The sequence below is a fragment of the Gasterosteus aculeatus genome, chromosome 8 (genome assembly GCF_964276395.1).
Source record: "Gasterosteus aculeatus chromosome 8, fGasAcu3.hap1.1, whole genome shotgun sequence".
Classification (NCBI taxonomy): Eukaryota; Metazoa; Chordata; class Actinopteri; order Perciformes; family Gasterosteidae; genus Gasterosteus; species Gasterosteus aculeatus.
In genome coordinates, this window is record NC_135695.1 from 21087742 (window position 1) to 21101297 (window position 13556).

The 13556-nt window shown below is 52.7% G+C and overlaps 1 protein-coding gene across 9 annotated transcripts in view; it reads right to left on the reverse strand.

The window, feature by feature from the left end:
* herc2 (HECT and RLD domain containing E3 ubiquitin protein ligase 2) overlaps positions 1 to 13556 on the reverse strand; it is a 39039-nt gene that overhangs the window by 15545 nt on the left and 9938 nt on the right. For 4 of the 9 annotated variants that reach the window (XM_078108711.1, XM_078108714.1, XM_078108713.1 and 1 more), the window contains exons 13-50: positions 13367 to 13524; positions 13180 to 13293; positions 12754 to 13005; positions 12445 to 12638; positions 12152 to 12352; positions 11458 to 11686; positions 11222 to 11346; positions 10819 to 10997; positions 10025 to 10185; positions 9790 to 9945; positions 9498 to 9683; positions 8965 to 9141; positions 8761 to 8864; positions 8303 to 8453; positions 7997 to 8211; positions 7718 to 7850; positions 7408 to 7535; positions 7016 to 7211; positions 6789 to 6922; positions 6521 to 6697; positions 6104 to 6240; positions 5868 to 6019; positions 5590 to 5781; positions 5087 to 5274; positions 4801 to 4993; positions 4022 to 4204; positions 3745 to 3929; positions 3462 to 3609; positions 3177 to 3373; positions 2685 to 2915; positions 2462 to 2600; positions 2095 to 2241; positions 1814 to 1956; positions 1343 to 1610; positions 1122 to 1264; positions 932 to 1030; positions 533 to 701; positions 311 to 436 (exon numbers count right to left, since the gene is read on the reverse strand). In XM_078108711.1, the coding sequence (XP_077964837.1) occupies positions 311 to 436; positions 533 to 701; positions 932 to 1030; positions 1122 to 1264; positions 1343 to 1610; positions 1814 to 1956; positions 2095 to 2241; positions 2462 to 2600; positions 2685 to 2915; positions 3177 to 3373; positions 3462 to 3609; positions 3745 to 3929; positions 4022 to 4204; positions 4801 to 4993; positions 5087 to 5274; positions 5590 to 5781; positions 5868 to 6019; positions 6104 to 6240; positions 6521 to 6697; positions 6789 to 6922; positions 7016 to 7211; positions 7408 to 7535; positions 7718 to 7850; positions 7997 to 8211; positions 8303 to 8453; positions 8761 to 8864; positions 8965 to 9141; positions 9498 to 9683; positions 9790 to 9945; positions 10025 to 10185; positions 10819 to 10997; positions 11222 to 11346; positions 11458 to 11686; positions 12152 to 12352; positions 12445 to 12638; positions 12754 to 13005; positions 13180 to 13293; positions 13367 to 13524 (6410 nt within the window). The remainder of the gene's footprint in view (positions 1 to 310; positions 437 to 532; positions 702 to 931; positions 1031 to 1121; positions 1265 to 1342; positions 1611 to 1813; positions 1957 to 2094; positions 2242 to 2461; positions 2601 to 2684; positions 2916 to 3176; positions 3374 to 3461; positions 3610 to 3744; positions 3930 to 4021; positions 4205 to 4800; positions 4994 to 5086; positions 5275 to 5589; positions 5782 to 5867; positions 6020 to 6103; positions 6241 to 6520; positions 6698 to 6788; positions 6923 to 7015; positions 7212 to 7407; positions 7536 to 7717; positions 7851 to 7996; positions 8212 to 8302; positions 8454 to 8760; positions 8865 to 8964; positions 9142 to 9497; positions 9684 to 9789; positions 9946 to 10024; positions 10186 to 10818; positions 10998 to 11221; positions 11347 to 11457; positions 11687 to 12151; positions 12353 to 12444; positions 12639 to 12753; positions 13006 to 13179; positions 13294 to 13366; positions 13525 to 13556) is intronic. The other 5 variants (XM_078108717.1, XM_078108718.1, XM_078108716.1 and 2 more) reach the window with 4 other exon arrangements.

Here is a 13556-nt window from a genome sequence, read left to right on the forward strand (position 1 = left end):
TGTCTTTAAAGCGTGTGAAAGCTGTAAAAGGTGTTTTCTGTACAGCGTGTGAATCAGTTGTCAATAGGTAATAGTTTCCCATCAGTTCCTTTTAATATTTAATTTGCAATAGTTGTCAGGTGGCTACAAGCGTTCAAGGGAACTTGAATAGTTAATTGAATAATAGTGAAACAAATAAGAATAAATAAAAAAATATCTTATAACAATGATTAAACAAGAGTAGTTTGATACATAATGAAGCATAATTCAGTTAGGATCAGAAATCGATCATCGGTGATCACAGCAGCTTTGGGAGACGTCAGCAGCTCACCTTTCACCACCCCGACGCTCCGGTGGGTGACGGAGCCCCACTTGTACTTTGGCGTGATGACGGAGGGTTTCACTCGCACTTTGTCGCCGATCTTTATGTGAGAGGGAGAAGTTTGTGGTGGGAATCCTGGTGAAAGTAAAAAAAACAACAACAAAAAACAGTAAGACTCAAAACGGGTGAAGAGGAAACCAGGTGTGGTCTTGGTTAATGCGGCGCGCTCACCGAGCAGCTCGATGTGGATGTAGCGGACCCAGTAGGTTCCTCCTTTCTGCTGCCAGTCGCACTGCACGTTCAAGTCATGGAGCCCGTCTCGGTCCAACTTGATCACCTTCCCGACGTCCCCGTCGTACACCTCCTCGTACGTTCTGCAACACTTCACCATCATCCCCACCTGCAGGAGCCGGGGGGCCGTCGGGCTTTAAGAGGCTCTTTGACGATGCAATACGCAGAATGTTTATGAACGACTTCTTGGTTCTTGTTGTTCTGGTTCTGTTCCCTCCTGACTGCATTAGTTTACCACGTGACCCTTTAACTTGACAAACGTTCACTTTTATTTCATTTCCCCTGAAAGAGTCGAGCTTCTAACCCCAAATAAGCATTTAAAAAGAGGCAAATTCTTACCTGAATGTTCTCTCTCACGTACACGGCGTAGTCATCGTTGCTTTGGAAATCTGATCTCTTCTTAAACGTCTGACTCTCAGTCACCACTGCACCTGGAGGCTAATCATTCACAACCCCGTTATTAAATGAGGGCACGAGGAGAATCGGACAGACGACGGACTAATAAAAGAAAAACAGGAAGTAACAGTACCACAGGGAATGTGGGCTCGGCCTCCTCCAGCTCCTCCAGCACCTCCTCGTCAGAGTACTCGTCGGACGCGGTGTCGGCATCCGACAGCTCGCTGACGTGAACGTCCGGATGGTCCAGCAGCCATCCCACCAGCGCCTCCACACCTGACGGGGACGCTCGATCACTCTCCGCGGCTGCGTCCCAAAATACTGACCGGTGCGGTGAGAATGGGCGAAACATACCTGGGACGCCGGCGGTGCCGCCCGTCGTTCCGGCCAGCGACTTCAAGGCAAATTCGATGTTTTTCCTCGGGAACCCCATCTCCATGAGCTGCACCACTATGGGTAGGGGCGGGACGGGGGAGGTCTTCTGCTTCTTCTGTTTGGGGGGTCGCACGTGCTGTATGGTGACGGGCGTGGTGGCCTCGCTGGAGCTGCTCTCCTCAAACAGCGGCGAGGACGGGTGGGCGGACTCCACGGCGAGGTACTGACACAGCGCCAGAGCGGCGGCCTACGGGGACGCAGACACAGAGGCTCTCAGGCTCCACCCACAAAACATGGTCTTTTAGTGGCGTCACTCGTCTTCTGTGGCTTTCAGTATCTTTCGTGCTCGAGAACATTTGTGATTTTCTTCATTTAGTTTCTTTGCTGACTTCACAAAACACATTTAGCGTTAATAAGCATTAATGTCAATGTATTAATATTCAATCCCACCTCCATCTCCTGCCTGTCAAAAATGGCTTTGATGGGGGATGGCTGAGTGGCAGCAGACAGCAGCTGCTGCAGGAGGATCAGCGGAGGCAACGGACCTTCGGGGGACAAGTCGCCCACATCAGGAGAGGACACCACCGGGTCCTCTGGAAGACAGAAAAAAAAAAAAACACAGAGGGGTCTTGAGAAAGAGGTTTGTCTGATGATAAAATACAGTTCTGACTGGGATTTATCAAAAGGAAATCCACCCAAAGCAGTGCAGGTACGAGGCCATGGCGCCTTACCGCTGGGGTTGGGTCCCAAGTCCAAAACGGCTGCTTGCGAGAGGATCTGCCGGAGTTTGTCCTGATGGGAGAGCAGTGCGCGTCCCGCCTTCAGGATGTACAGCCTCAGCTGCTGGCAGCGCAGCAGGTGGATGTCCACCTGATCGGCTGGAGAGACGAGAGGTTGCATTGATCTGAGCACTAAACACTCCCTACGTGGCATCTATGAGTCGCATAAAGAACAGCGTCTTAAAGCCACTGTGAGTAAAAGCAAATAGTACTGAAGATTCTGGGCTAAAATCCACAATATTTGCTTATGGATGAATGAACTGCGTCAACACCTGGTCGTACTGAGAACACACACAAGCCTCTGGTGGTTTTTCTTTACCTGTGAGCCCTCGACTGAACGCCTTCTTCAGCCGTTGTTTCTCCAGTTTGCTTCCAGCCAGACTGACCAGCTGAGCCCAAACCGCCAGCATGGGCTCGGTGAAGGGAAGGTTCTGCACGCTGAAGCACACGGCGGGCAGCTGCGGGGAAACCAGTCGGTATTTCAGCGTCCGAGTGACGGAACATGCCAGTCGCTCGTGCACACGTGAGCGTCCAAAGCGTACCGGTTTGAGGTGGCTGAGCAGGCAGACCCTGCTGGTCCTCATCTCGTGGAACTGGACGGTGATCCGTCCCTTCGGGGTGATGCGAGTGACGGTCCCCTCTCCGTACTCCTCGTGGACCACTTGGCCACCGAGGCGGAGGCGCCCGTCGATGCCGCCGATGACCGCCATCACCGCCATCAGGCTGCCCACTCTAGGAGAGTCGGAGAAGGGGAAATACTCCTCCAGGAAGCACTGAAACGCAGCCAGAAGCAAAGAGCCGGTTCAAAAGGAACAGCAGTGAGTGTGACGGGATTCTGGCGACTATGAAGAGATGGATTAATAAAGGTCTGCCTCATTAAGTCAAATACCATATTAGTTAGTCGTTTTCTTAATGCTTTTATTCACAACAGAACATCACTTTGCTCCATCTACTGTAGTGAAACACTGACTATTGAGCAGAAGCTCATACAAACACTTCAATTATAGAATCCGCGGCGCTTGAATAGTCCTCACCGCTTCAGACTGGCAGCCCGACATGACGTCTCCGATGGCGCTCAGCTGCGCGTCGATGTAATCGTTGATCATGCTGTTCCACTGGCCGAGAGCGTGCAGAATGCGCAGCACGGAAACGATCTCCTCGGCCAGCGTGCTGCTGTGAGTGGCCGTGAGAGACGCCTGGGGGCGGGACCTCCTCCTTCGCAGGGAGCCCTCTGCAGGGGAAGCGGCAATTAAACGACACGCTTAAAAGCAAACGAGTTGAAACACACGGAGGACTGAATGCGCGACTCGGGGCCGTGCCTCTGAGAAGCGGCAGGTCGGAGGAGCAGGTGATTAGGAGGCTTCCCAGGAAGTTGAACAACTTCTCCACCAAGAACTTCATGTCCTGCGAGCGCTCCGTCTTGTCCCACGAGGGCAGGACGGCCTGAAGGAGACGAAGCGCCAGGATCTGGAAACACACACAAATGTGTAACGACGTAAATAATCCTCGTACAACAATATTTGATTTTCCAGTTAACTGAGGAGGCTCCTCGTCTGCGGTCTATTTCCATCAGAGACGTCCTAAATCACACATTTGTCTCACCTGTCTCTGCAGAGTGACGGCGTTGAAGGACTGGTGTCCCTCTATGATCCGGATGAGCAGGCCGATCCACGCCGAGGTGCTGAGCGTGCTGCACATCTGGGGCACCAGCGCGATGCTGCGGATGAAGCCCAGCGTGGACCAGCTCCTGTGCTGCTCGCAGGAGACCAGCCGGTGGGCGTGACAACCTGCCGGCGGACCAACGCGCCGCCGGTTTAGAACAACAAACCACGACGCCAAACAGGCAAAAGACGCCGCGCCGACGCGGCGGTTCAGTCACCTGACTTGTCGCTGGCGCCGCTCTCCACAAGCGTCCGCAGCAGTCCGCAGAGGGTCCGGGTGGCGTCGGTCTGCAGCACCTCGGCGTGGATGCCGGCGGTTAGCGACAGCGTCTTCAGCAGGTTGACCGTGCTGGTCAGCATCATGGCCGTCGGGTGGCTGCTCTTCTCCACCAGCTCACCTTCTGCAGTCAGGGAGAACGTTGTAATTACCCTGCAGGTAGATGGTTTCATTCTGCATAGCCTGGTATGATGTAATAATGTAAGTATAACGCTAAAATACTAATTCTACCAAACCGGAGTTTGTGTCAAAATACAGGGATTAACTAGTTATAAATATCGCTAGTGGTGTAAGACACAAGAAGGTGTACGCCTCGCAACGTACCTCGGTTTAAGGGTCACAGTTTGCCACGTTTTCGATAAAATAGGAAAACAAAGAGGAAACGATTAACACGGTTCATTGGCCACATTACCGGCATGAATAATTCAAACTTCTGTGATGTAATCTGAAGGCTTTGGAAGAAAAATACTCGCCAGTGACTCCGTTTTATTTAGTCAAATACCAGAATGAGTCGAAAATAAAAGTGAAATACTAGAAGAGTGCCAACATAAACCAGACTTCAGCTGAACTCTCGACATACGGTTTCACACAGATGGACGTCCAATAACGGACACAAATACACACCGTTGCACAACTATAAACTACAGCTAAAGCGGCTGCGTCCTGTGAATTAGCATAACAACGCTGGCAGCTGGCGCTGCGGCCGCGTGGTGAACCGACCTGTGTCGTCCTCTGTGTCCGAGTCCTCGGCGGGGGGCTGCGCGGCCGCCGCCGGCTCAGCCAGCTTCAGGTCATATTTGCCCTCTTTACCCATCCGGTAAGAGTTGGTACTGGAGGTGTCCCACTGAACCCGGATCCAGCCGTCCTCCCCCAGCTCCCCGATGACCCGGCCCAGGCCTGGCGCCGGACCGTCCTGGACAGAACATTGAGGGGGGGGGTCACGTCCCAAAACTTCTCTCTCCCGGTTTACACGCTGCCAACGCGACCGTCAGATGGGTGCAATTACCTGATCTCCCCACTTCCAGTCAACCCCCCTCATGACCCGCGTGCCGATCTTCATCATGGCGGCCAGCTCAGGGCCCGAGGCGGGTAGGGGGGCCGGGGTCGCCTCCTTTCTGGACTCCTCCAGTACGGTGGCGGAGCCCCCGCGTGCACACAAACTCAGGTCCTCCTCGCTGCTGTCGGTGCTGGGCCCTGAAACACAGCCACGGGAAACAGTGAACACCTGCTTCCTGCTTCCTTCGCGGGTATCTGGACTATCGGCAGATTCATGTTTCTCTGGTCGGATTATGCCACATAATATTTACATATAAACTTATATTGTTCACGTGTAAAATGTAGTTTTGTGGAGGAACTTAATAAATAGTTGTTTGAAGGGTGTTGACCCCTAACCTCTAACCCAGTAGATAGAGATACAATGTAACCAAGTAGATTATAACGCATCATTAAAACCAAGATCAATAACCGGCCTTTATTCATTTGTGGGCCGTTTGTTTGGAGCGTACTCGCCTACGAGCCGGAGGATGCTCTGCGTGAGGGCCAGTATTCCCGAGTTGAGCAGGAGGCTGAGGCTGTTGGACCCGTGTTTCAGGGACAGCATGTGGACCATGGACAGCAGGAAGCGGGCTTGGGGGATGGTGCCTAGACTCGGCCCCGCTGGGTTCTCGTTGGTGATGGTCTGCAAGGGGACCGGCTGCACGCCTGCGTGCAAAAAAAAACAAACGCTGGTTGGTGTGAGAATCGTACGCGGAGCAGTTTGGTCTTGTGAGAGGAGCCAGGCCGCTCACCGAGCTCTTTGAAGCGCGCGCCGGCCTCCAGCAGGATGTTGCGGACGTTCTGGATGGCCCAAGAATACAACTTGCCGAACGTCACCTCCAGCAGCATGCGGTTGAAGGGGGGGATCAGATCCACGTCCTTCAGGCAGTCAGACAGGGGCTCTCTGAAAAGGACCAGAACACTGAGGCTAAAACAGGACGACACACTGTGGCACGCAGAGTACCAGGATCTCAAGCGGTTGGCGTACCCGATGTTGGTCCCTTCTGGAATTACCCTTTGCCAGCCACAGAGCATCGCGTACTGCACAGACGGCAGCAGGAAGCTTTTAGACGCCAACTTCAGCATGGTGTCGATGCCCTCCAGCCGAACCTCGGCCCTCACCAGCTGCGATCAAGCACATTCAACAGGTTTGCTCTAAGACTCTAAGTTAAAGTAGTCCATGGATATGAGATGAGTTTACAGATAATTACAATCCCTCCTCAGCGTATTGGGGGCTGGTTTAGCGGCAACAATGAAACAAACACGGAGCATAAATGGCTATAGTGTTAATGCTCAGAACTTAATCTAGATTTCACCCTTTGATTGTGGCTACAATGTTTCAGCCCGTCCCTACATACACACGTCTTGCGTGCCCCTTTATTTTATTTCCTACATGACAAATCACCTGTTTGAGGAGACACTTCCTCATCTTCTCCACGTCCAGCGGCTCTTCTTTCAGTGCAAACTCCACGATGGTGGCCATCAGGCTGGACTGAGAAAACACACCCAGGACGCTGTGTTTCAGCCAGCGGCACCTCTGGACGTTGGCCACAGTGTTGAGAAGCGGAGGCCACTTGTCCTGCTGAACAGTGATAAAACATCAACGTCAAAGCACCGTATTCGTTGTTTAAATACCCTGTGAACGTTCCGATGATTAGGCTTTGTTTAGGCACCTTGGATGTCTTGCTGGTGGGTGACTTCCTGTCCGCAGGCGTGGGGACGATGTGGACATTAAGTTCCTCCCCCTTGGTCCCTTCATTCTCCAGCTTTGGTTCTTCTATGTCGGCAGATTCTGACTTCTTAGGCACTAAAAAGGAATACGCAACACATTCAGGAAGGGGCCGTTTTGGCGAGGAAGACGAATCCCTGTCGGCGCGTTGTAGGTTTTTAAATGAGCCACCTCTTTTTTTCCTGCGGTCCCGGATGAGTTTTTGGGTGATCCTCCTCCAGCGGGGCTGAGAGCTCAGCAGCTTCAGTTTGGACACGATGGACAGGTCGTTGCTCACAGCTGGACGCAGTTCATTGAACAGGAAGCGCAGACGCTCAATGACGGGCGCACACACCTCCTTGTAGGAGCGACCTTGTTCCTGGTGGGTCTGACAAACAGGACATGTTGTTAAACGCTACGTTCCGCTTTCTCCTCGGTCACAAATTACCTGCACAAAAACGACTTATTATTATTATCATCATCATTATTATTATTAGGGATTCAGTTCCTTATTAACTCGGCCCTTTTAGACGTTTTCATGAGAATAAGCATGATAGCATAGGAGCTACAGGCAGCGATCCTACCTTGATTAAAGAACACTTGGCCTGGTAGACCATGCGGCACACGTCAATCACAGATTTAGGGAGGGACCTCTGTTTCCCTTGGTCCACCCCCAAGGCACACTGACTGACAAGGGAAAGGGCAATGTGGCCTGTGACAGGAAGAGAGTGTCACGTATATTATTATATACATTATACTTGAGAAACAAAAAGGTTTGTGTTTGTTGTTGTTGTAATACTCATGTTGGCCAATAGAGGACGCTTTGCACCACCTGCCCTCATACTAAACAGCGCTAAAGGCATTCATGTGTGTAACCTCCGGTTGCTAGGTTACCGAGGTCTTGGTGTTTGAGCAGGCAGCAGAGCAGCAGGCGACCGACTTCCTCCACCGGGTGTTCCGGGGGGAAGGTGATGGGCGTGATGAGGTGGTACTGCTTACAGCAACGCTCGATTTGGCACAGGAAGTCCTGCGACGCGAGAGAAACGCGAGGACGACAGGTTGAAAATGACTTGCGGCATCCGTGGACCGCGGTGACCACGGAAACGGCTTAGAGCGATTGATGCTATGAAAAACGCGACGTGAACGCGGCGACTTCGGTGTGGCGGGCTGCACCTTCACAGTGTGGTCCTGAGTATTGTTGTCGGCGATCGCCTGCAGGAAAGGCTGTGCGTGGTCACTGAGGGTGATTCTCTGGGAGTACAGCTTGGCCTTGTCCGGGGTGGTTGTACCCAGAGAGCTGCAGTGGTCCTCATCCTTTTCTTCATTGTAGTTGTAGTGGATCTGACTGGTCTGCAGCCCTCCAGAGAATATGGACGACTGGAGCCATTCTGTGCCATTCAAGGAGTAAAAAAAACAATAATAAAAAACACAAATACTGTTTTTTCTTTAACTGGGCGGTTTAAGAATAATTCAACCCACTGGCACATTCTATCTCCATGGGGGACAGGGGGGTGCTCTTGGCCAGGTAGGAGGCGTGGAGACCCAGCAGCAGACCCAGGTTCCTCTCCGTGTCGATGAGCGGAGACGACAGGCTGCTCAGGTCCGGGGTGGTGACCGTCTCCTGGTTAGGCTGTGCACGAGGAAAACACCACCGAATCAAAGACGGCACCTTCTGAAGAATACAAGCCAAGTAGGAACACTGGATCCTTTCCCCGATTTTGTGCCTCGTTGACCTCTTGATCCTCGGTGTCCCGCAAAATCACCTCGAGGAGGAAAACGCCTTTGTATCGTAAACATAAACTTTCCCCTCAGATTTTGTTCTAACCACATTTCTTGAATGTTCACCTGCTTTAATCCTGACATGATGTTTACAAGTTTACACTAGTTACAGCTCTTTAATAAAGCGGCGTAGGCTTTCGATGCTCGGCAGCTGGTACCTCCATGTACTGGCCCACGCAGAACGCCTGCATCGACTCCCTGGTGTCCTCAAACTGCAGAGCGGCTTCCAGAGCGACCACCGGGTCCTCCCCTGCAAACTGGGCTGCAAGAGGAGAGACGGCGTCACGGCGAGGACAAAGACAGAAGCCAACGCCCCGGTCTGGCGTCGGTGACCACTCCCCACTCGGCGCCGCGGGCCTCACCGAGGACGCTGTTTCCCGCCAGCGACTGGGACTGAGCCTGGAAGTCCTTGATGTCGTACACCTTCCCGTCGATGACCGTCCAGAAACCGCCGTCCTTGTTGTGGTTCTCCAGGTCGGCCTTGCGAATGAGGGAAACCTCCTCGTTGTTCTTGGAACTTTGTCCTGTGAAGAAGGATCCTGCCACAGCAGAAGAAGAGCTAGTTACATTCTACAAACCCCGTCGGTTTGTGTTCAACTCTCAGTATGAAGACTCATGTGGTGAACGAGCCGAAGAATGATCCTAAGATACAAAGAATATCAACACGTAGAAGTTTAATGTGAAAAGGATCCACAGAATAATTCACGCGCAAGTTATGGTAAAGTCACTGATTACGTTTACAGACACACTAACAGGTTTTTGGATACAAACGCAGACCAGAAGAAGGTGTTTGAAGGAATGAAAGAAGGAGGCCTATCTGAATATGAACGACTGAATGTGAATATTAGTCTTTATCAGCCATGAAAACAGATTATTTGGAACCAGTGTATTATACCCATAATGCCCGGCCAAGCCAGATCCTCGTTGTCGTCCCTCTCGTGTCCGGGGGCCAGGTGGTTGAAGCGGTCCAGGTGCTCCAGGAGTCCCGCCAGGAGAGGGATGGAGCCCGTCTCCTGCATCAGACCGGCATCGATGGAGAGGAGGAGGACAATGGACACCACCAACTCCGGCAGCAGCACTCCTATTAAGGCAGAAACATCCAAACACTGTATCACAGGCGCCTTTGGAAAACGCGCAGTTCACCACACATATGAACTCTCATAATAAAAATAAAAAAAAGGGATTACCGGTAAGATCTCCTTCAATTACACGACAGACTTCGGCAAAGTGGCGGCGGCCGGTGGAGGCAATACTCGTCGCCACTGGGAGGATGTCTCCGATGTGCGTGCACAGCAGGGCGATGTACTTCTTTAACAGGGAACCGACCCCCAGGAGCTCCGGATCTGCAAAGACAGAAAGATCAGATTCCTGCAAGGTGAGGGCTAACCGGAAGCACGCGGTGTCTGTCGGTGCTCTACATGCCGTTGGCGCGGAGGTACAGCTTGCTGACCAGCAGCCTCTGGAAGCGCAGCAGCAGGTCGAGAGACGCCGAGCGCTCCTTGCTGACGCGCTCCGCCTCCAGATAGTTGGAAATCCGCCGAGCGACGTCCTTCAGCCGCGCGACGGTCTGGGAGGCAATGTTCCTGCAAAGACCGGAGGTTTACTCATTAGGTATTATTATTATTATAGACGTAAATGTGCAAGAATTAGCTGGACAGACAATTTCCAGCCGTCCAGCCTGACGTAGTACAATAGAGCACATAAATTACATGAGTAGCAGATATGTAGGAACCATGTACGTAACGGCAGGATGTTTGGTTTGCTTTTGCCGTCTCTTCGGTTTATCTTTAATGGGTAATGAAGTTCAATTTATTCTCACCCCGCGAAGCTGCTGCCAGTGATTACGTTATGCGGGAGGGCTCTTCATTCAAGTACAACTCAAATCATCATTTGTCACTACTTTATCCATGACGTTTTGTCGGTGAACCGTGTTGTCTTTTAGGTTCTTCGCAGCTCATCTTGTTTGTTTTTTTTGTTTGTCAAGTGTTTCAAGGAATGAAAGGAACAAAACGTTGAGCATAACCTTCTTTGTGGTTTTTAATACTGCGCTGCAAGCGAAGCTTTACGGTTCTCTCGTAACTCAACGGGAAGAGCGATCCAGTCGTGGATTGACCCACAGACCACGGTGACGTTTGCCCTCATTGCCCTGCAGCTCCTCCCTCAGCATTATCAGCCGACTCCCGCGCAGAACCACGACTCAAGCAAAGAGCGGTCACCTCAACAGCTGCTGCACCAGCTGCACCAGCGGCAGGCTCTGCTTCCCCGCCGACTCGTAGATGCCGGTGTTGATGAGGTCTTTGTCCAGCATGGCGCGGCACCGGTGCATGGTGGACGCGTTGGCCTCCTGCTCGTCGACCTCCTTCTCTTTCTGAGCCTCCTTCTTGGCTTCTATGTCCTGTGGTGGAGACAAACACCAGAATCCGGTGAGAGGAAGTTCAGGGATGTGGATGCAGAAGGCCGGATGTGGCCGGCGGCTAAAGTTGTATTTGCTCCTGTTTTCTCTTGGTCTGATGCAATTTGTGACTCAAGGAAGAAGAAATATAAGAAGTATAGAAATCTGTATCCACGTCTCACAACCACAGCGTTGTTGCCACGGATGCATCACCTGACCTCACTGACCTGGATCTCCGCGCTGATGGCGGCGTTCAGGGCCGACTCCAACCCTCCGTCAGCCATCAAGCTGCTGACCAGCAGGTCGATCATAAAGCGACGTCCGGGACTCACGCTCGTCTCGATTCCGGACGCTGCGAGCACGAAAAGACGGCGCGTGAAAACCCCCCCGAGAGTGTCTCCAGTCCCTCCCGCGATGAACTAAAGGACTACTAAGCGTGCGTCTGAAGAGGATGTGCGCTCACCGGCATTAGGCAGGAGGGAGGACAACGCCCTCGCCCGCTCCTCGGCGGTGGGCAGCAGCACCGACCAGCCGCTTTGGAGGACCGCCTGGGCCGCTGCTTGCACAGAATTGAGCACGCCGGCGTTGCTCGCCAGAACCACCACCGTCTGTTTGAGGTTGTTGAGCAGCGCGCTGCCGAGGCCGAGGCCGAGCTCCTCTGGGTCCACCTGGTTACTGATGGCTGCGTGGAGCTGGGGGGGGTTAGAGATATGCAGCCTCATTAGCTCTCCAACTCTGGACCTTTGGTTTTGGTCAGGCGCCTCTTTTCAGATGAGCCTGAAACTAGTTTTCGCTAATAACATTTTTTATTTATTTATTTTTAGAAACTTCAGAAAAAGGCCGTCTTAAATTTTTGCATCTCACATTTTTACAAAGGCAATAAGTTACAATCCCTGCGGAGCACCGTGTACATTTATGGTGTTTAACTTCGCTTCCAGGTCCGGAACACATCTCTGATTAATTACTCTGTTATATAATATAATACTGACGGTATTATGATGTGTTCAATGTAAACTTGTTATTATTAAATTGACTTGAGATATGATGAGAAATTCATTTCGATACCCTTGTAGCTGCCGTACCAGCTGCTATAATCAAAACAAAGCAAAAAGTTTCAGGATCCGTCCGCTACGATGCGCAAACAAAGCGAGTCCTACCTGGAGCCTGAGCAGGTTGAGTGTGGCGACCACCATGCACTCTTTCTCCTGCGGGGGGGGCCAGTCCGAGCTGCCGTCCATTCCCTCGCTGACCTGCCGCAGCAGCAGGTCCAGCTGCTCGAAGGTCCCCGGGCAGACGTCCACCACGAAGGGCACGCGCTGCCCGACGGACCACTCGGAGCACGAGGACCAGGCGAAGCTCTGACAACAGCGCAGACACGGAGGCGTTAGGAGGCGTCGGCGTTCTTTCACGTAAACAGTAATAAATAATACACACGGAAGCCCTGAATCACCTGCCCCGGGCCGCAGGAGACGCCCACGATGTGTTTGGAGTTGAGGCCCGGCAGCGGCTTGGGCTGCTTCTTGTTGGAGAAGAGCGTGTCGAAGTGCTGCAGCTTGTCGTTGCTGCCCCAGCTGTGCACCTCCCCGTCGTCCGTGAGGGCGAGGCAGTGCGTGGAGCCCACCGCGACGTCCACCACCTTCTTCCCTGCTCGGCAACACGACGCGTGCCAAAGTAATTCATTATTTTATTTTAACCGCTATGCGAATTTCTCACCTGAGATCTGGTACATGCAAACATTCTCTTGTGAAAGCCAACTCACCCTGTAGACTGTCGAGCATCTTGGGGTATCGAACATGCTCGTCGGTGCCGTGGCCGAGGCGCTGGTTGTCCCCTTTCCCCCAGGTGTACACCTGTCCATCCTTGGCGAGGGCCACGGAGAACTGGCTGCCGCAGCACACCTTCACGATGTCCAGGTCCTGCAGCTTCTCCACGAGCTTCGGCGTCTTGCAGCCGTCGCTGCCTCCTCGGCCCAGCTTACCGTAGTCTCCGTCCCCCCAGGACCAAACCTGACCTGAGGACGCGCAGCGTGAATCACGTCTTTAATCCCCAATGTTTTGTGTACCGATATATCAGACTTGGGTTTTTTTTAAATCTAGTTTAACGTCACGTTGTTATAAATTGTTGGTAATTCGCTTAAAGCAAAGTCTGTTCATAAAAGACTCAAACTATTCGATGTCGTTCTCACCATTCTCCGTCACAGACAGGGTCTGTGCGTCCCCGCTCCCGCACGCCACGTCCATCACCTTCAGTCCCTTCAGCGCCGTCACCAGCATGGGCGTGGTCTGGTCCTCGCTGGAGCCTGGAACACAGCGGAAGGACTTTTAGTCCGATGGCGCGTCCTGCGGTGGGGCCCGGAGTAGGTCGGGGCTTACCGTGGCCCAGGCGACCGTAGTTCCCTCTGCCCCACGTGTAGAGTTCTCCGTCAGCAGTGACGGCGGCGCTGTAAGTGCTGCCGCAAGCGATGTGCACCACGTGCTTCCCCGTCTGCTTCCCGTTGAAGGCGGCGATCATCGTGGGCTCCTCCAGATACCTGGAGAACAGCGCAAGGTGGAGGTTAAACCG